The following is a 22,113-nucleotide window of genomic DNA, read 5'->3' on the forward strand; positions in this document are numbered from 1 at the left end:
CAACCATGCTCGCGTTGTCCCGTATGCCAAACTCCGCCTTGAACCACGAACCTGCAGTGCCTCAGCGTTGCTAACTCATCTTGTGTGCTCAGCATTCACACCAAAAAGGACAAAAACATAATGCTGCGCAAAAAACTAGAATAGGGAATACCCATGCTAGCAGCTGCATTTTCTTGCAGCCACGCACCGCCCACCAGGCTCGAGTAATACGTGCCGTAATTGCACAGTGTTCGCCCGGTGTCACTAGGCCTAGCATGTTCCGCATCGAAGACGCAGCAAAAGTGCTTTGAATCTAGTCACGGTTTATAATAACAGGTCTAACCTTGTTACCATTTTACCATCGCACAATAATCTCACATTAAAATGAACCTATGATTGATTTCCGCAAGGCCTTCGACAATGAAACGCGCGAAAAAATAGGCCAGGTGAACGGCACCTCGCATTGACGGCCGCGGCTGGCATGCATGACGCACTGCTGTGAAACGTTGGCTGAGGCATCATTACTGTCAGTCGAGCGCTGGATCTTTGGAGGATCTTGATCTTAACTTATAATCCTGTGACATTTGTCAGTAAATTGATCTAGCGATCTGCTTTATTTTGTGCAGTTAATTCGTACCAGTTGTTGGGCGCACGTCCTACCATCCATACTTTCAATGCATTATATGTTTGAGGGATTCACCAGGACTGCGCTAATTCATTATAAAAATGTGCATGTTCCAGCATATAAAAGGGACGCATAACTTAGGCTCCATCATAGCCATAAAAATTTTACAAATAATGCTGGTCTCCTGTGAGGGCCGCACGCACTCCGTCAAACTGCAGGCAAAAAGTGCGGCCCTTATATGAGTATATACAGTAAGTGCTGCATTTATTTTTAGTTCTCTCTATAGATGAAGAAAACAAGGGGCATTGTTTTCTGGATTTATTTACTATGTAATGACATGGAAATAGCACACCTAACCATATGCCGAAAAAGCTATCCATGATATTTGCAAGAGTTGTTATCTGCCAACAAATTATGCTGCTGCATGTTGACACTGAAGATCCGAAACGTGCACTTCTGAAGTACGAATGTGAAATATAAATATTGATTTTGGTTGTGTCATGGGCAATGAGTTACTGCCGTGTTCTGCATGAGGCAAAAAAATAATAAAGATAAAAATGACATGATTTTTGCCACTGAGCCCCTTCGAAAGCAGCGTTACATGCCAAGTGCTATGCATCTTTTTTACATGAGCATGGAGATGTGATGAAACACTTTCAGTTATTATTTAAATAATGGTATCCCTTTTTAAGTATCTGCTGTTGCTTTCTTCCTTCCTTTTTCTTGCCTTTCGTTTTATGAAAGACTAGCAGAACTGTACACCTGCAAGGGAAACATGTACGTGTTCATACAAGTGAGGACAGCAGTTAAAGAGGAATTTATTCTCAGGCTGCATTTCCATGTGATGAGCCTTTTACTTGTCTTAGTGCTCGGAGAAAGCTGAAATGGCCAGAATTATACATTACTTTGATTTCTTTCTTCTGATTCCTGTTGCTTGCGCAGGAATTCTTTCGAATTCGGTCAGCCATGGTGGCACAGCTGCGCGAGGCTGGCGAGGACCCTTACCCGCACAAGTTTGACGTCTCCATCTCGCTCGTTGAGTTTGTCGAGCGGTACAGTGGCCTGCAGGCGGGTCAGGTGCTGACAGATGAGCGGCTGTCAGTGGCAGGTCGGGTGCATGCCAAGCGTCAGTCAGGTACCAAGCTCATCTTCTACGACCTGCGTGGCGAGGGCACCAAGATTCAAGTCATGGCCAATGCCTCGTAAGCCCTTTCATAGTTTTTTTGGTGCCCCTTGCCAACCATTGTGCTCATGCTTTCTTATAATTTTCCCAAGGTTGAGGCTTCCATTCACTTGGTGCTTTTGTGGCTGTGGTGTCTTATTGCTGAGAATTCCACGGGTTTCATTCTTGGCTATGGAGGCTGCATTTTTGTAGAGGCTAAATGCAAAAATGCCTGTGGGCTGAGATTTGTATACAGCTTGAACAACCCCGGGTGATTAAAGCTAATCTATTATCCTCTACTAATGCATGCTTTTGATGTTGTTACTGTGTCATGTATACATTTCTTAACTTTATTTTTTGGCACAGTGGAAACCTTGGACATCCAAAGTGTCTGAAGTTTCACAGCATTTGTGTTAAATGCATTTGTGCAAAACATTTAAAGAGAGATTTTTCAATTTTTGGGACCATTAAGATGTATTCTAATGTTAGAAACTGTGATAAGTTAGTGTGACAGCTTTCGGACACTGGTAAAATGAAGGCACAAAAACAGACATAGTGCTAATTGCGAGAAAGTGGCGTTCTTTTAAACCATTCGATTGCAGCCATGGCATATTCTTTAAGAACTGTCCCATCGCTTTGTGAAAATGTATGCTTATGTGCTCCTTTACGCATGCGTGCATATGAAAGCACTGATGCATGTATACGTACATTCGCACGCGATGTTTAGTTGGCTGTGTGAGTATTGCATTGTGAAACAGCATATTGTGATTGTCACAGGGTCGCCCATGTCAGCGGTGGTAGTGTCCTACCATCTGCTTTAAAGAACGGTTTGTTGCATTGAAGTAATGATTGCTGTATTTTGTATAATGTACTAATTTTATTAAGCATTACGCACTTTTAGCTCCCATTCCTGGCATATTCAAATGATCATGTCGTGAACCAGTGGCATTCACTGACGAATTTTCCGTCTGAATTTTAAGAAAAAGAAATAAAGCTTTCATAGCCCAAGCTGGATTTGAAACGACACCGTAGCATAACAGAATATCTCATAGAATATCTACAGTTGTGTAATTTGTAACCTAAAATTCTATCGGTTAACTTGAACAGGCAGCTTGCACTGGCTCGGTTAATTTGAAGACCTAAGGTGCTATGCTTGAATGGCCGAGTTTGCCACAAAATCAGGAACACTGTTAATCTTTAAAAGTTTGAAGATTAAAAGTTCATTTTTAAACATTGACCGCAGCTTTGCTGAGTGCAATAGGGGTGGCTCTAAAGCACTGAACGCAGTTGAACAATGTTTCGTGCTTTCCTCTTTCGTTTTGCTTCAGTTTCTGATAGGTCAAAAACCTGCTTAATTCGAATATCTTAAATGGTCCAACAGGCTTCAAATTAACATGATTCGACTGTAGTTCGCAATAAACATGTAGTGCAACTTATTTGACAGAGATGATGTGATTGAAGCGAAGAATTATATCGAATTGCAATTGAACAAATGCACATTTGCCTCATAAAAGGACAGATGACACTTCTTGCTGCTTTGTGGTCAGTAGACGTAAAAGAAGAAGGGAACGATATTGAACCAGCATTGAATCAACATGCTGTACATGATGACTGATGCTACGGTGGGACTAATAAAAAAAAAGAAAAGAAGACTGTGAACATCGATGTTGGCAACAACTTGTGCAAAGAACCTTCAGCATACTTTACTACTACGAGAAGGGCATTGACGTTTACTCCGCTCATTCAGGCAATGCGTACAGCCTCAAGCTCTTGTGGTTCAAGTTCACTACGAGCATCGCTGCCATGCTATGCTTTAAGGGGAGACGTGCATGAAGAAACAGCAGTTTTCATCAAAAAATTGCTTTTTTTGTTTTTGATTGTTTTATTATCTGTAACCCTTCCTCTTTCATGTCCATCAACCTCAGCCACAAATATAGACGAGTAGTGATAAAAATCTGCGATGTGAGCACACGAGGTGACGGACCAATGGGCAGAACTGAGCTGCTTTTATAACGGCTACGAGTTTCAAACATGATGTTTACCGCTTTTGCGGCTTTGCAGGCAGGTAGAAAGAGCTTTTTGCATTTTGTGAGACCTCCAGCAGTTTTCAAAAAGAAATTAGAAACAAGTTTTTGCGTCCCCAAAAGCTGTATCGCCACTCTCTAAACTGTCGCCACCATTGGCTCAAAGCTGCTGTGCCGCGTATTGTCAGGTAAAGCTTGCCGGCAGCTTGAGCTTTGTATAACTTATAACTTTTTAATAATATCATAGAAGCGTCAACAAGACGGCCGTTGAGCATCTCATTTCGGATCACAGTGTCGAAAATGGCCAGAGCGACGGATGCACGCCAAGTGGGTGCCAGTTGCAGCATCGTCTGCACACAACGCAGACACGCCGAACGCAGACGTTGCTCACATAACAGCGTTTTTCAGAACATTGTCGACGTTGTCAACATGTCGAGAAAGGAACCCACACATACGCTGCAGGTGAATTCTAAGGAAACATGCTACTTTGCAGCTCCTTAAGCTGCATTTTTCCAAAGTTTGTTTAAAGAAAGCATCGTATTCATTTATTAAATGTTTGTTTTAAAACGCTGTTTTCTTTGTTTCTCATTTTCAAGCAACCTCACTGCTTGTGCAGGACATTACTTCACCTGTCAATGTTGTATTACTATGAAATTTCGTATGGGCGTTCTTTAGCATTTGCAAAATACAGCTATGCTATTTTTGATTGCAATTTGTTGTTGTGAGTTAGATCTAAATTTGAAAAAAACATTATTGTTCCACCAATCAAAAGCAATTTAAAGAGTAATATTTTTATTCTCATTGCATAGAATGCATCACAATGAAGGAAATGACATACCTATTGCACCAGATTTGAAAACAGCTCCTAAAAATTGACCATATGAGAAATTTTCGGCCACCTGGCTCTAATATTAACAGAAATGTTTCATTCTGGAGCATGTCCCCTTAAACACATCACAGTTGCAGTGGCAAATAAGTGCTAAATCAGCACAGATGGATGCCCATGAACAAGTGCACTGCTTGTGTCACCGTTACTGAGGCCAATTTCATGCTTACTTCTACTCTCGACTACGAGGTAGACTGAAAATTTTTAAGGTTTTTGGTTGGTGCAGTCACATATAAAGGCTTGCTGCATATTGTATATTTTTTAATGGTTATTTTCTTTGAGCATGGGCTACAGAAGGTTGCTTTTCTTTTTCCTTCTTCCAGGTATTATAGCTCAGAAGAAGCATTTGCCAAGGTCAACGCAAAACTCAGGAGAGGTGACATACTTGGTTGTATTGGCCACCCAGGTAAGGCTTGCTGTTTTGAGTGTTAACAATCAATTGGAAAATGCAAACCTAGGACAGTTCTAAATGCTATAGCGTGTCTTTCTTGTCCTTCATCTCGTCCGCTTGTCAAGTTTGGTAGTCAGGAGGCACTGATTATACAAAATTGCTGTTTGTCTTGCAACGTGGGTGAATGAGGCGATGGGCAGAATTTGTGCACTACCATATGTGCATAAGTTTTTGTTTTTTTTATTGGCAACTTGCTGTAAAACCATCCATGTTGTAGCTGTATCAGGGTGGCTTAGTAAATTGGAGGCCATGTTGAAAAGAGCAACAGAAAGTACTGACATATTGAAAGATGTGATAAATGAGATTGCAGCATTTTCTGGGAGATTTGCAGCACGCTTTCAACTTGTGATAAACTTGTGTTACAAAGAGCCAAGACCAACAATGCCAGTTACCTTGAAGACAAGTTAGCTCATTTGTATATGCATGTACTATGTGTGCATATAGGCAGGAGTGAATGTTGTGCATAGTTCAGCCAAGTGGCAGTGTAGTAGTATGAGTAGAGAGGTTGTGCTTTTTGCTTTGTCTACAACCTACCGAAGTTACGACCTGTTCAGAAAACAGCGCCCTATGGAACTGATTGTGCTGGCTCTGGTTCCACACTTAGATGTTAGGATGCCCTTTACATGTTGCATTCACTGGCGCCCAATTGAACCAACACGATGCATGTGGGCGATTTGATGACTGTTTGTGTGTCTTGGTTGTGCATTCACGTTTTTAATTATGTCATCATCTGTAACAGCAAGAATGCCCTTCTACATAATTTCCTGCCACTCAAACGTATTGGGGAGTTTACTGAGATTCCTGATATTCTCACACGCATGTATTTTTCTGGTTCTTACTATTTTTGTTTAGGATGTGCTTCACAGAGCTGGAAAGTGGTATTTATTAAAATTGCTCGTATGGACTAGGTATAGTAAGACCAGTTTCTTGTCGTATGAACAGCATAGTAAGCAGACTTTTCCTTTGGTCATGATATTGTGAGCAGATTGACTACAGGCTAATTCTTTCATATATATTACGGGAAAGGTGTTTTGATGGAGCATTACACCGAAAGGACTTTCTGACGTCATGCTTCATTGCATAAAATTTATTGCAAAATAAAGACTACATTCTTTGTGAGAAAGAACGATTTGATTGGATGGATTAATTAAGCAACATTGTGTTGCCAGTCACGATAACCAGCTTTCATGCTGCACTCAAGCCAGTTGCCTTCTGAAGCTGTCAGGCTGACTACTGTACTCGGTAGGTGTTTCTCTCAGTGAAAGGATAAAATTATATTTCATAGAAGGCTTGCACTTGAGACAAGATTTTTAAAATGTTTATGTACTGTTGTACCAGTTTTACCATGTTGGGAGTATCAGAATTAAATCTGTGTCAGATGCAGAGTAATGTAGCGTTGAGCATTGGCACTAATTTTTCTCATGTGAACGTTGCCAAACAGTACTGCAATAAATCTTGCCCCTTGATGTTGCTCGTATTCATTTATTACGGCAGTCAATGGCAGGAAATATGCATAAAGACTTACACAAGACACGTTCACCTTGCTGCGACTTTCTAACAAGCATTCAGGAGTATGCCATTTTTAGACCACTGTAGCTCAGAAAATTCATGTTACTTACAGATTTTGCTAGAAGGCAAAATTATACAGCGTAGACATCAGCAGTTATCTTAGTGCACCTTCGCAAATGCGTTATATAACGTGCCGGCGAGAAGCTGACGCTGTAGACCAGACTTTTTTAGCTTCATCAGCAGCTCACGGGTGGTGCCATAATCTCAACGCCGGGCGCCGCCTTCAGGAGAGTACTGCGGGATTTGTCGTGAGCGTCGTCGAATGCATTGTTCGAATGCAAATACGGCACAGTCTGGTTGTTTTCTGTGCTTCTACTCGTCGCTCCTGTAGTCGGTAGTATGTGATACCTGATACGTAGCAAGTAGTGTATGATGTGGGGCTCCTGCACAGGTAGCCACAACTTCATGTCGTCCACCCATTGAGCAGGATCAATTGCCTCGGGATGCGGTAAACTACGGGTACCTGCGTACCCGTGTCCTGAGGAACATAAGCAAAACTGTAAAAAAAATTGTTCGTTACAAACACTTGAATCGGTCGATGATGAATGAAAACACGTCGCGTCAGCTTGTCCGCGTTGTCATCGAGAAGGAGCTTTGAAAACCACTGAAAACGGATTGTTGGGCTAGTTGGCATCTCATGCTTCTAATTCCATGGTGCAAAAAAGGACAAGAACTACAGAGGAAACGCCACAAAGCGCTGACTGCAACTAAGTTTATTGCCATGCGCTGCACCTACATATATACAGTTCAGCATGCGCGCAAAGCAAAACGAAGCAAAAGGAGCCAAACCTACATTGGCCAAAAGGGAAGATGCCTCAACAAAAGGCTCATGGAGCACAATAACACCGTCATGGGGGCTTCTCGTCACCTAGGTGTGCAGTGCCGGGATTGTAAGCAATGCAAGGAACTTGGGCCCCTGTTAGCAAGAACCTGTATTCTTCATAGGTACACTGACAGATACGCCAGAGAGATAGCTAAGGCTGCAGAGATTGCGAAGAAAGCAGGAGACTGTGTCAGTACACCATCGTTGTTTTTAAGTGAAAAAGAAACTTTTTTACCTAGGGTTGTAATGCGACAGTTGGTTTAGAAGGTCTTGATTTTTTGTATTCAGCTTCCACATCATCAGACTGGCTTTGTTTTTTTTTGTGTGTGTGTGTGTGTGTGTGTGGGTCTCATGTATGGGCTACGTACGGGTCGCTGCTGCTGCCAGAGATAGCGTCACTTATCGTTTTTTCCTATTGCTTCACGTGCACGCTGAACTGCAGATATGTAGGCGCAGCGCATGGCAATAAACTTAGTGGTAGTCAGCACTTTGTGGTGTTTCTTCTGTCGTCCTTGTCCTTGTTTCGCGCTGTGGAATTACAAGTTTGATAATCACATTCGGTTTGACCGTACCGACATTTCCTTTGTTATATTTCAAGTCTGTGCGCTTTAAATTGGCCCATTCGTGGTTTGGCCGACCTGCACAACAAATTAGCTGCATCAGTCACCTTCGTGATGTACTCCAGGACATTATAATAAAAGAACTAGTTCGCGCAATTGAAAAACAGCGCGCACAAGTTACTTGACTCGCGGCTCTGTAGAAGGGCACTCGACAGTGGTCAAATACATGACCACATATGCACATGCACCACATATATACGCAGCAGCCTGTTATCACTCTCACCGATCATTCGCTTAATATCGAATCGTATAATACAAACTTGCCAAGATGTACTCACCAAGCTTCAAAAAAGCCACGGTGCCCGAATAACAGCCATCATCAGCAGTCCCCTGGAAAGTGCTCGCACCATGGCACAAAAGTCGCGGAAAAATGGCTGAGCCTCGAGACTGCTGAAAAATCTGGTCTATACACCATGGGGCTGACTGCAGAAGCTCCTAATGACATCGTCTATCTGGAACGAGGCACTTTATTCCTGTTTCCTAAACACTCTAGGCTCGATGCAACTAGTGCAAAGCCAGAACTTTTTTAATTTTCTAAAATCAGAACATTTTTGCCAGCACTCGCCAGTGCAAGAAACCAAGAGCAACAGTGTGTAACTAGCGCCATGCCACTCACAGTGGCAAGAACGTGCACACTTGTAGGCCTGCTTGCTGAGCTGGTGGGGTGTTGAGTAGGTCTTTGCTTTGGTGCAACGCTGTCCAAACTGCACCTTATTTTTCCTATCCGCCACCCACAACCTGAAACGCTTGGCTAAACTTGGTGGTGCTCAATGAATGCCTGACTTTAGCTGTACAGGTGACCCTCCTTCAGGCGTCTCAATAGGACTCCAAAATAAAGTTATTCTGTCTGAATGATGCAGATGGTAGGCTTAAGTTGGGCATCACCATAGCACTTTTGAATTTAATCTAAAAACCAAGCACTTTTGCGCGCATTGGGTTGCACTGTGACTTGGCACTAGCTTGTTTCTTTTCTTTCTTCTTGTTCTTTTGTTGCTATAAACATATAAAACTGAAGACTTGACAGCTCTTGGGAGGAAGGCTCTGACATTTGTGTTTGCATTTTGTATATGAAAGAATTAGTTGACCATTTGCTGTTTTAATTTGTCAGTAGTGGTCAGACAAAAGTAAGCAATTTCACGTTGACAGTCATTTCCATCTTTCATTTTTCTTCAGGCAAGACAAAGAAAGGTGAATTGAGCATTGTGCCAGTGGAAATGGTGCTTCTTGCCCCTTGCCTGCACATGCTGCCCCACCTGCATTTTGGGCTCAAGGACAAGGTAGGGTTGTATGGCTCTTCTGTGCATGCTTGAAACTTAAGGGACAGTCTCACCACCTACCCATTATAGTAGTGCCTTGGCCTATGAATTGGCATGCTGTGAACTGTGAGATTGCATATGGAATTGAGTTGTCCAAAGCCTGGAAAATCTGTGAATGTTTGCTCAATTTCCTAGTGTTGAGGACTGCTGCTGTGAATACTGAAGACCTTTACTACAATAGTTTGCAAGTGTTTGGACAAAAATGTTCAGGGCTTCTAGCCACCTTTATTCTGCTGAAGGCTTCAGAAAACTGGTTTTGCATGCGCCTGTTACAATAGTGACGGAATGACTGGCACAATAGTAATGGGCCTTATGTGGTATGCTCACATGTGCATTGCAGACTTATTATTATAATGTTGGGCTTCTCGGCCTAAAGTCTTCACATGCAGCCTGCTACCTTACTTCTCAGTTAGCTAGAGAAATGATTTGTACTTCCCTTTAATAATTCACATTACTTCATTACACACGAATGAGCAGACAAGCACACCTTCAAAAGTAAAGGGGAGACAGCTGGCACTGTGGAGCAAATAAAGTTATTCACTCTCACTCGCTGTTGCACAGTTGGTTGAGTACTGCGTGCGATGGGCAGCGGCGTGGGATCAGCTCCCACTGATGGCATGTCTTTTTTTTGTGTGTGTATGTCAGGTCTGTCTGAATTGATTGCTCGATTACTCTGTTAAGAAAAATAAATAACAATATTAGTATTGTCCTGTGCTTGCTTTGGACTCGTGTACTTTGTTTCTTTCGTGTGTTTCTTTCACTGGGAGTGTTATGTGTGTATTGAAATTTTCTAATAATGTGAACAATTAATTGATTCAACTAACAGCACTTTTACTGTTTGAAGTAGAATATTTTCCAAATATATTTAAAAATTATGAATATTCTTTTCATCAGAAGTCGTGATGAAACGTGCCATTTCCCAATGGTGCTAACTTGTTCAATTCACTAGATTTCTTATTACATCAGTGAACTGAATATCTTGTCACACTACCCAAATGATGTACTATTAGTTTTTGCTGACATTAGAGAGGAGAATCTATGTGCGACATTTCTTTTTCCATGTTGAAACATTTAACACTAGCTAACAGTCAAGTTCAGATGTACAAGTGTCTTGACGCAAGTGGTTTGTTTACACAGAAAATAATATTTGAAGAAAAAACTTGGGAGGCCTACTTTTTTTTTTTAAGATGTTACTTTTGTTGTTTGAGTTGCTTTTTTTTTTTTTTGCTTTCTCAGTTACCGCAAACACATTACTGTAGGGTTTTTTTTTTCTATTCTGAATATTTCTTTTTGTGCTCTGTATTGGTTGGTGTAGTAAAATGGTTGTTTTCATTTTTTCACCAATTCAGGAAACCCGCTTTCGGCAGCGGTACCTGGACCTCATTCTCAATGACAGCACACGGCAGAAGTTCATCACACGATCCAAAGTTGTGAACTATGTGCGCAAGTTTTTCGATAACATGGGCTTTCTTGAGGTAGGTTTATTGCGTCTGCTTTGTTTATTCTTCAGAGATGTTTTTATTGTCTTTGTTCTCTGTGTGTGGCACAAATTGACAGAATCGTGGCCTACTTCTCACATGTGAATGGTACCTTGGGCTTTCACGGCCACTGTGTGAACTGCTTTTGACTGGCAAGCAGGGGCTTGTACCAAAATTTTTTCGCCACTGTCTGTTCCGTGTCAGTATTGGTGGTGCTTGCAGTACTTTGGCGTACTGTACTAGAACTCATGAGTGTGTTGTTGCTCATGCAGGTTGAGACACCTATGATGAACATGATTGCGGGTGGTGCCACTGCCAAGCCTTTCATTACGCACCACAATGAGCTCAACATGGATCTGTACATGCGTGTGGCCCCCGAACTCTACCTCAAGGTTTGTTGCTGCCTGTATGCAAACATTGTCTGGAGGACACAGCATGGCCTTGGCCTCCTGACAAGCGTTCTTGAGCTGAGAGGAGCTTTGTTTTTCTCAATGTCCAAGGTTTTTGTCTAAAAGCAGCTGTTAGTGATAGCTGGCTTTTTGGCAGAATTGCTCCATATGCACTTTCATCTATTGTGCTTCTTTCCACACGAGTCAATAGGGAAAGTGCAGTTGCCACGTGGATACAGTTGCTGAGTGGGTCCGGTGTGGTGCTGGCGCGGTACCAGTGCATTGCTGAAGCCACTGCAGATCCATCACTTACCCTCAGTGCCAAGTGTAAAATTAGTAAATTGGTTTTTGAGGAAAGGAAATGGCACAGTATCTGTCTCACATATCACAGTAGACACCTGAACTGCGCTGTAAGGGAAGGGAGGAAGATGGGAGTGAAAGAGGAAAAAAAGAAAGGGGCGCTGTAGTGGAAGTCTCCGGAATAATTTCGACCACCTGGAGATCTTTAACATGTACTGACATCACACAGTGCTGATGCCTCTATATTGTGGTTACCCACGCAACACGATGCATCAGTTCCTTGTTCTAATTCGACTTCTTTTATTTCACACTCCACTCATTTCAAGCAAAATTTTGGTCTCCTTTCTGTTATTATTGAGGTTTGACTGTCTGTAAAAGCATGCGGGCAACATTATTAAACTGGCAGTGAAGCAAACGAAAATCAGTAGGAGTAGACAGAAACACTCTTAAGCATTCTGGAAAGGAAATATTTTCGGAAACCTATGCTGTCATTCAGTTATTCAGCTTACAAGTCTGGTACAGTGGACTATTTAGTATGTACCACCTGTGGCTAGCTAATGTTTCACAAGCCTCCAGTTAGCAAACGCAGTGCTCGGCACGTTCGCTTCAGCAACGTACCAAGGCACTGGACTGCATATCCAGCGCTTTGAGGACTGTTATTACAGAATTTAATAATGCCCGTACATACCAGTCTCTACTCATCAGTCAAGACAGTGGCTTAGTGATGACAGCTGCTGAACTAGTGGTTTGGCTCGCTGCTGGCTCCACCACGACGCTCAGACTATCCTGCCAGACCCATCGCCTCAGCCCTCAAAAGCATCGTGCGCTGTGTGGCGTTGAGGTCGCTGAAAGGCAGGTCGCAGTTCTTTTCGCGAACTTCATTGTCGGGAACGGGAATTCTGATGCAAACGTAAACAAAATGACGGTAGCGAACATTTATAAAGGCCTTTAACATCCGGCCGGCGGTAGTTTTAATTTCAGCTGCTGCTGGACTGCACCGCTGACTACCAGCCATGATCATGTCAGTTTATGCAACTTCTGGGCTATTTTGTCATCAGAGGGCCTCAAGTTTGAATCAGAGCTGCAGGAAAAAGTTTTTCAGCTTCCAAATCTCCTAGCAATTCATGCATCTTTCGTGCTCGGACAAGTGACAACAAAGCCAAGAAATGCCGAACTATCGGATTTTGCTAACAGAAAAATAAGATGTTAGAGTTGTCCTCAGTGTCCTAGAGGAGACACTGGTATTGAAATGAAAATTTTTATTATTACAGGCACGGTAATGGTATTAAGTGTGTATATGTGTTTCTTCCTTCAGTTTTTGAAAATATAATTAATTTCCATATACTTCAATTAGTTCCCATGTTATGGAAAAATAACTTAAGCCTAATTAGGTAACTTCTAACGGGTCGGTAAGACACTTTCCCTCATTATTTTTTTGCCTTCCGATTGAAATAGTGCTGTAGCCAAACACCTGCCACGTGGAACTATGCTATATTTATATTTTTGTTCAGGTACATCATCATATAAATATGTTCAGTTATGTCGAAGCACCATAATTATGAGATATTATTAGGTAACATTATTCTTCACAAAATGCGACTCGGCCATAAAAAATAGCATAGCTCCATAGTTTAGTTCTTTCTGCCAGAAATTAAGAACAGTTTCTAGTTTGAATGGGCTTATTACAAGAAAGAAGACAAATTCAGTTAAGGAGACACTTTTAAATTACATATTTCTCCTTTCAGATGCTGATTGTTGGTGGTCTAGATCGTGTGTATGAGATAGGCCGCCAGTTCCGCAATGAAGGCATTGACCTAACACATAATCCTGAGTTCACTACATGTGAATTTTATATGGCCTATGCTGATTACAACGATTTGATGACAATCACTGAATCTTTGGTGTCAGGTAAGCCATTTTATTTTTGTCAGAGAAATATGTTGTTAAAGGTACTTAAAACTGACATTAGGTTATGGGGCAGATGAAAAGATCTTGCCTTATATTATCAGGATCAAGTACTGCAGTATCGAAGAAATTAAGATTAGAATTTTAATGTGGCATTGAAAATGGTGTAAAACAAACTGAAGCTCCGTCGTGGAGTGAAAACTTTCCATTATTGGTGTATCCCACCAGGTGACCACTTTTTGGTAAATATTACGTTCATCATATTTGATTACTGCTTACATTATCTCCGCAGTGCCCTTTGCTGAAAAGCCACCCTTCCTTTGCATCGTTGATCAAGTGTTTTGAGCGTTTGTCACTATATGGCGCTGCAGTATCTTGTGTTTCTTTGTTGAAGTGTTAACTATGGTAAAACTTGCATCGGCAAGGCATTTTTCACTGTGTTGCAATAGGTTTGGGTGTGGAAACTCAAATGGACGGTGGTGTGTACTAAAACTGTAACTAATGTTGGGCAGCTGGGACAGTATTACAGTGAAAGCTTGTTGATTCGAACACTGTTAATTCAGAAATTGGATAATATGAACTGCCGGCTCGGTCGCGGCCAATGCCCATGCAAGTCAGTGGCGTTGTGCACTCATTAATTTGGACACACTGGTTAATACTAACAGGCTCCTGAAAGGAGGCTGCTTTTAGGCATAACAGACACGGCAAGAGATTGTCCAAATAGTCCTACTCAAAACCTGGATTCCATGCTGCACAGATGCTTGCGGCCCATGCACCTCTGACAACAGCATGCAACGGCAGACGTGACAACGAACAGATGGCCCCGTCTTCAAGAACAGTCCGACTTTTAGTTTCAGTTTCGCTTTAGTGATCTTAGTGCCAGCCCGCCGCAGTGGTGGCTCGACCAGCCAGCCAGCCCCTCCCCACCTTTTTTTTTTCTCCCCACTTTGGCGCTGCTGAGCATTTGCTTCAGTTCCTTCCACGTGGTTCTGTTTTTCTAGCGCGCCAAAACTGCACGCTCGTCATGTGCCGTTCCCTATTCGCGCAGTGAAGCCTCCCACATATGACGGTGCTGCTTGAGAGAAGTGTGGCACAGTAGTGCTGGAGCTCCACCATGTCGCACCCTGAAGGATGCCGAGGATGTCCTTACTATTCTTGTGCAATCCTTCTTCGACGCTCCTGACAGTATGCACTGAATAAAGCAGTAATGGAATCATGAAAAATAGTCACTGCCACGCCATATTTATCTCAAAAGCAGGCACCCATTGCCCAGTCTTTCACCAAGTAAACACCATGGTGCAAGCAGTTCCTGACAGTTTTTTTCGGGGTCATTTGATTATTCGAACTTTCAGATAATTGGAATATTTTTTCTTATCCCTTGAAGCTCAAATTAACAAGCTTTTACCTAGTTCTTAGTTCATCACTTTTGCTGACGTCAAGTTACCATCACGTTCGCTGTTCATAGTTTTCAAAAGCATTTGAATACGTAAAAACCGCACGCTTCCACTGATCGAAAAGTTCTCATTAAAAATTTTCTGTGGCATGTCTAACTGAATTCGGAGCACGCTTGAGCTCCAATAACGGGATAGCATTAGTGGGTCCCTTCAGCTTCCTGAGGTCCTCTTTGGATTTCACATCGCTGACATGGACACTGTTCTTTATTTCATTAGTTTTTTTTTTTTTTAATTCTTTATTTGCCTTGGAAGACGCACAAGGCTTCTTCTAGGGGGGAAGCTGGTTGTGAAAAAAATTTTGTTAATGAAGTCGCAAATTATGAGATTTTTAGGGAATGTGTTCTTGCGTGGCAATTCCCATTATGACATTTAACTTTATGTAGAACTAGTGCTTGTGCACTTGTGTAGCAGGTTATGTAAGGTTTTGGAGAGAAATCGTGAGAACTTGTTGAAATGCGTGCTGTTAAGTTGTCTTCTCATCATGGAATGAAGTAAGGGTAAAATTATCATATCTGTCGTAGAATCAACAGGAAAACGGCGCAAAAGACGTGGACAAAAGAGACAAACACGACAGGACCAGCGCCACAGGACCAGCGCCAACTTGGCGCTGGTCCTGTCGTGTTTGTCTCTTTTTTCCACGTCTTTTGCGCCGTTTTCCTGTTGAATCATGAACCAACTAGCCCAAACTAGAGTTCTTCGGTCGTAGAACTTGAGTTATGGGGATTTGAAGTTGCCACTTCAGAAACAGGAAGAAAAGTTTGCATTCAGGTTTCTTGAATGGTAACTTCAAAACCCTACAACTAAATTTCTTTGATAGCCAGGATGATAATTATATTCTTATTGCATTCCTTGATGACACGACAAACTAATGGCAGGCATGCTTTTGGCAAGTTCCCTGAAGCAAAATTCCTTACAGTTTCTCTCTAAATTCAAATATAAATGAAGGCTGCGGTGCACTCAAATCTAAAATGTATTTAACTGGTTTTGTTTGTGTATTGTTTAGATCATGAACCTTGCTATTCTTCAAAGAAATTATTGGTGCGTAAATCTCACTCTTATTTGTGGGGCCCAAGTGTTACATGCATTTGTTGTATTAAATATGTAGAAGTACCAGTAGCATTAAATGTAAACAGAATACAATCCCAAGAAGTTAGTGTTCAGGATGTTTGAAATCGAGGAGTGCAGCACATTCGGTACCCCAGTGTGCCCCTGAAGCACTCATGGTGTTCCTGCTATATTTTGGAACTTTGCGTGTACTCTGATCTCAGAACCGTGATCTGTTCACCAGTGCCACCACTTTTACATACTGCAGTAGGAGTTGGAAACTAATTTGTATGTTTTAGAATGAACAAAAAGTGTTTGTGTTCCTACTACAGGCATGGTAAAGTTTCTGACTGGATCATACAAGGTCACCTACCACCCGGAAGGTGCTGATGGGCCTGCTTTGGAGATTGACTTTACACCCCCTTTCCGAAGGGTGAACATGCTTCCAGACTTGGAGAAAGCTCTAGGTGTTAAGCTACCCGCCCCTGAGCTGTTAGGTACACCTGGTGAGTACTTTCTCTTCAGTACTTTAAATGCTGCTGCAAGTGCCCCAAACTGTGCCATTTTATTGAATATATTGTACTACAGTTAGGAGTATTTTGGTGAGACTGCATAGCACCATGTTGCGTCAAAATGTGCCGCCAGTCCGAGATAGCAGGGATTCCTTCCTGGTGTGATGGTTTTGGCTACTGTATGTTTGTACCATTCATGGAAATATTTAGTATATATTAATATTTCAGCCATTGTTGCTCGCTGCATCTAAGCAGACTTTATTCTCTCACCTTAGTAGTGTGGCCAAGCTGAAGTTGACTTCATCCAAAGCTGACACAGCTGAGACTAAGAAAAAGAAAAAAAGCAGGAGCTATAGACCATTCGATTTTGTTCCGTGATCACTTAATGGGAGGGCAGTTCTGTACAGTTTTTATTCACCCTGCTGCTTTGCTGTCACTCATGTTCAAACTTTGGTACACACTATTTTCTTGCTGCGAGTATCTCATGCATTTGTTGCTGTGCCTTATGTTCCTGCTGTTGTACATCTTCTGCTGCTTCATGGTCTAGATGCTGTGACCCTTTTAAGCCTCATGCTGCCGTTAATAATTCCTTGAAGCCACACTTTCTTGCCTCTGTGCTACTTTATATTTGTAGCTAGTGTTTCTTTCTTGGCTACCCGCCACCATTTCTTCCATTTCTTTCCAAGCTTTACATTCCAGCCTCCACATTCTCTCTGGGCATTCTCCACAATGCCCGGAAAAGTAGAAATGCTGGGTTAGCCAAGAGCTCCTAAGCATGGCTTACTTGAAGAACTCACACTGATCATATGAGAGCAACGTGCACTTCTGCCGAATAATTTGCCTTTATGTCAGCGTATCTTTTGCGTGTCTTATGTCATTGGGTCCTGTCATTTTTAGGTGGGTGGAAGGCCTATGCTTTCTTCTATTCCTGCTTGTCAGATTTGGACAATTTTTTTGGATCTTGATCAGTTCTTCCTGAGGTGTTCTACTGTAGTGCACCAATTTTGCTTCTATTTTACTGCAGCCTGTTTGCTCAGACAGGACTGTGATATGTTCATCCTGTCCTTGTACAGAGTCAGTGGCCCTGTTGTCAGACTTGTGCATCAAGCATGAGGTAGAATGTCCGGCACCCAGAACAGCTGCTCGGCTTTTGGATAAGCTAGTGGGCCACTTTCTGGAAGAGCAGTTTGTGAATCCCACTTTCCTCTGCAATCATCCCGAGGTAAGTGGCATTCAAGCTTGCATTGTTTGAATTTGTGCTTTATGAGTAGGGTAGATTTACTGTGTATACTTGTCTAACGGCCGCACCCCCAGCTTGGCAGCCAGTAACTCGAAAAAAAAAGAAAAAAGAAAGCTCAGCCAAACGAATTGCTTCATGCATGCATGATTTTGCCCACGTGGCTCGTTACACTGGGAGCTGGTAGGCACTAACTGCCTGCGACCCTCGGTACAACCATGCATGCATCGTCCCGTGCGCCAGACCCCACCTGGAACCGCAAAAATGCAGTGCCTCAGCACTGTTAACTTGTGTGCTTGGCATTCGCACCAAAAAGGGCAATGTTATGCTGCGCAAAACAGTGGAATTGGGAGTACCCACGCTAGCGGTGCATTTTCTTGCAGCAGCGCAAGCACCTACCAGGCTCGGGTAATATGTGCCGTAGTTGCGCACTGTTCACCCATTGTCACTAGGCCTAGTTTGTTCCGCATAGTCACGGGTTATTATAACAGGTCTAACCTTGTTACCACTTTACCATCACAAAATAATCTCACATTAAAATGAATTTATACAGTTAAACCTGGATGTAACAAACCACCATATAGTGAATTGCTCGATATTACCTAGTTTCTGAATTCCCCAACGCCGCCCCCATTGAATCGTGTGTATTTGAGACCTCCATGTAACGAAGGTGTTGCGATGGTTGACCTTGATATAACGAACTGGCTATGCCATCTATCTGTTAACTAGTACTGAGTTACTCGAAATTTTGGCAGAGCCACGTGAAAGTTTCGAGACGATAAAACACGAACAGATATGAGAGGAGCGCTGATCACAATGAGAGATCACAGTTGATGCAACGCGCCGTGCTCCAGAGCTGTGGTGGCTCAGTGGTTATGGCGCTTGGCTGCTGACCTGAAAGACCTGGGTTTGATCCCTGCTGCGACGGTTGAATTTCGATTGAGGGGATATTCTAGAGGCCCGTGTACTGTGCAATGTCAGTGCAGGTTAAAGAACCCCAGGTGGCCGAAATTTCAGGAGCCCTTAACCACGGCATCCTTCATAGCCAAAGTAGCTTTGGGACGTTAAACCCCTGTAAACCAGCATCTCTAGTGCCTTCGCATGGCACTACAACAGTTCATGCTCAAAAGCAGCGGAAAAATAGTAGGGCATAGCAAAACAAAGAAATGATACGAGCACTGTGTGGTTGCTCGCGTGATTCCAGCATGTGTTAGGAGCGGGGACAGCGGAGAGCACCGGTGATGCAATGTGAGGAGTGCAACAGTGAGGGGAAGACCGAGAGAGGGAACATGCGGGTAGAAGCACGTCTCCGCGGTCAGTCTACAGCGGCGGTGCGGTCGCGCGTGTTCTCCTCTAGCTGATCAACCGGATTAATGCCACGTAAAAGGCGACGATGAGCGGGCAGTGCGCTGGGCCAGCTGCGGGCACGGAATGGACGAATTTGCTCGGTTCAGAACCACCGGATTAGTGCCACGTAGAAGACAACGATGAGCGGGCAGTGCCGCGGGAAGTAGAGCTCGCGCTAGGCGAGCTGCGGATACGCAGGAGATGATTTTGCTCAGCTCAGAACCGAATTAGTGCCATGTAGAAGACGACAATGAGAGGGCAGTGCTGCGGAAAAGAGCGCTTATGCTAGTCCAGCTGTGGACATGCACTTGTCGATTTTACTCGGATCAGAACGACCGGATTAGTGCCACATGGAAGACGCCGATGAGTGGGCAGTGCCACGGGGAGGAGCGCTTGCACTAAGCCAGCTGCCGACATGCAAGAGACGATTTTGCTCGGGTCAGAACCACCAGATTAGTGCCACGTAGAAGACATGAGACGGCAGTGCCGTGGAAGTAGAGCTCTGTCTAAGCCAGTTGTAGATGTACAAGAGACGATTTTGCTCAGGTCAGAACCTTATTAGTGCCATGTAGAAGACGACAGTGAGCGGGCAGTGCCGCAGAAAGGAGCGCTCATGCTGGGCTAGCTGCTGACATGCAAGAGACGATTTTTCTCAGGTGAGAACAATTAGTGCCACGTAGAAGACGACAATGAGTGGGCAGTGCTGCAGGAAGTAGAGCTCGTGCTAGGCCAGCTGCTGACACACACAAGACAATTTTGTTCGGTTCAGAACCGTATTGCCACGATTAGTACCACCGCGTCACATTTCTTTGGAGGGCACAGATTCATCCAAATAAGTTCTTTTTTTCATAAGTAAGTGCTCCTTTTTGCCTAAGTGCTGTCACCGTTTCATAACGTGTAGTGATGTATTGAAAGATGCATTTAGCATACATTCAGTTCAAAGATTGTATGACTAAGTTTTCAAGAAGCACGGACTTTTGGAGCCAACTTGATTGAGGTTGGACACGGAGGTTGTAAATAAATGCAGCGCGACATGTGACACTCAGCAGGCCGAAAAACTAATGAGCTGTACTCTGCAAGTGGTGGCATATAAGATTACTAGATTAGTGATGAGCAAGGAATCGCCCACTAACCTCACAGAGCCATGACCATTGCATTTGGTTCATGTCAGACCGGCCGATTCTTTGAAGGCCATCCTTCCTCCACACCGTAGTATCTCACTTTATGGTTGAAGTATTGGAGTCGCTTGCCATCAGTTTACATACTACATGCTGCACCCGAAAGCTTGGCAACACGGCATCCCAGAAACAGGGCTATGCTGGAAATAGCCCATTAGAGATGTGAAATGTGGCGCTTGCCTGCATCACAAGTGCTGTTGGACACCGCAAGGGTGGCCGAGGCAACAAAATGAGCAAAATTAAAGCGCGCAAAGGCACGTGACGCCGTACGGCCAGTAGGAGGGCCAAATGTTGAGGTAATGCATAGAGAAGGAGGCGGGCAGCAATCTTGTAAACATGGCGTTACTTTTGGTTTAATTAATGGTTTATGCACTGTGCCGTGTAATGGTGTAATTTCTTGACATTGTGACCTCATTTTGTGTTCTGCTATGATGCCATCAACCCTTCTCTACTGCAGCAAATATCGCTGAAAACAAATTTTTGTTCACCTAATAATAAATGTGTTGTAGTAAACAGATTTCTTTACTCTCTCTTGGTGCAGCTTATGAGCCCCCTTTCAAAATGGCATCGTAGTGTTCGTGGCCTCACAGAACGTTTCGAGCTGTTCGTTGCTCACAAGGAAGTTGTGAACGCATACACTGAGTTGAACGACCCGCTGATTCAAAGGCAACGATTTGAGCAACAGGCCAAGGTAAGTGTGCGTGTGAGGTTTCTTCCAATGCTCTGTGTAAATTATGCCATCGGTACTAGTACCTCCTTTGTACATTTGTTGAAATTACCCGCATCATTTTATTTTAAGTTGAGGTATTCACATAATGCGTTGGACATCAATAATCAGTAAACTATTGGGTTGCTATGACTGAGAAGCATTGGATTGGAATAATCTATGTCCATCTTGTGAGAAATTTTAAGGACCTGAATTTAGTACTCCTAGTAAGGAGGCATTACTTGTACTCTGCAGGATAAAGCAGCTGGAGATGATGAAGCGCAGCTTGTGGACGAGAACTTCTGCACTGCTTTGGAATATGGGCTCCCACCCACAGGCGGCTGGGGCATGGGCATTGACCGGCTGGTCATGTTCCTCACTGATTCCTATAACATCAAGGCAAGTTTTTGTATTGTTTATTATCCTCACCAGGTCAATATGCCTGCATGAGATGCATTGTTAGAACATTTATTAAGGTGCAATACTTTTGAGCACATCATTTTTTTTCTAAGTGTGACACTTTTCACAGTTACCTTTGTCACAGTGGAAGATGAAATTTTATCTGAAACTTAAAGGATTCAGTATAGTCGGTACCATTCACAAATTATAGTAGTGAAGGTTAGTATAGGTTAGTAACGAAAAATGCCTATAGATTAAAAGAGTTTAGATGTAAATTGTTTTAAGCAGCAACATCATGTGATTGAGTATTACAGCAATAGTTCAGTTATGCCAAGTAATTATAAATCAAGACAAGGTTGAAACCAAGCTGGAACCTGATAATTATGTGCATAAAAAAATACTAAGTGTAGTGGAACAAAAATGTGGAGCTTGAGGCTGGCACTCGGGAGGTGAAGTGCTCTGCTCAGTGAAGAAGGCTGGATCCATTGTGAGAGTGTAGAATGTCAAGTGTCATAAGTGTGTGAGTGTGACTGGTTCGTTAGAATTCCATGTGAGTGACTCACATTGTGGTGCTGTAGTGCTAATGAGCATGAGCGCTATGATTGTTTGTGACGGGCTGTTGTGCAGCTGTCTGCTGCAATTAACAACTATTTTGTAAAGTGCAAGAAATTTTGCAATATGCTGCTGCTGCAGTATGTTCTACGTTGCA

At 43.0% G+C, this 22,113-nt stretch overlaps 1 protein-coding gene across 2 annotated transcripts in view; it reads left to right on the forward strand.

Annotated features, from left to right (window-relative positions):
• LysRS (Lysyl-tRNA synthetase) overlaps positions 1–22,113 on the forward strand; it is a 39,583-nt gene that overhangs the window by 14,141 nt on the left and 3,329 nt on the right. For both annotated transcript variants that reach the window (XM_089580761.1, XM_089580762.1), the window contains 10 exons: positions 1,547–1,806; positions 5,000–5,082; positions 9,313–9,416; positions 10,805–10,930; positions 11,206–11,325; positions 13,368–13,530; positions 16,358–16,531; positions 17,611–17,759; positions 20,841–20,990; positions 21,261–21,408. In XM_089580761.1, the coding sequence (XP_089436887.1) occupies positions 1,547–1,806; positions 5,000–5,082; positions 9,313–9,416; positions 10,805–10,930; positions 11,206–11,325; positions 13,368–13,530; positions 16,358–16,531; positions 17,611–17,759; positions 20,841–20,990; positions 21,261–21,408 (1,477 nt within the window). The remainder of the gene's footprint in view (positions 1–1,546; positions 1,807–4,999; positions 5,083–9,312; positions 9,417–10,804; positions 10,931–11,205; positions 11,326–13,367; positions 13,531–16,357; positions 16,532–17,610; positions 17,760–20,840; positions 20,991–21,260; positions 21,409–22,113) is intronic.

The sequence above is a fragment of the Amblyomma mixtum genome, chromosome 3 (assembly GCF_055824585.1).
Source record: "Amblyomma mixtum isolate Tamu chromosome 3, ASM5582458v1, whole genome shotgun sequence".
NCBI lineage: Eukaryota > Metazoa > Arthropoda > Arachnida > Ixodida > Ixodidae > Amblyomma > Amblyomma mixtum.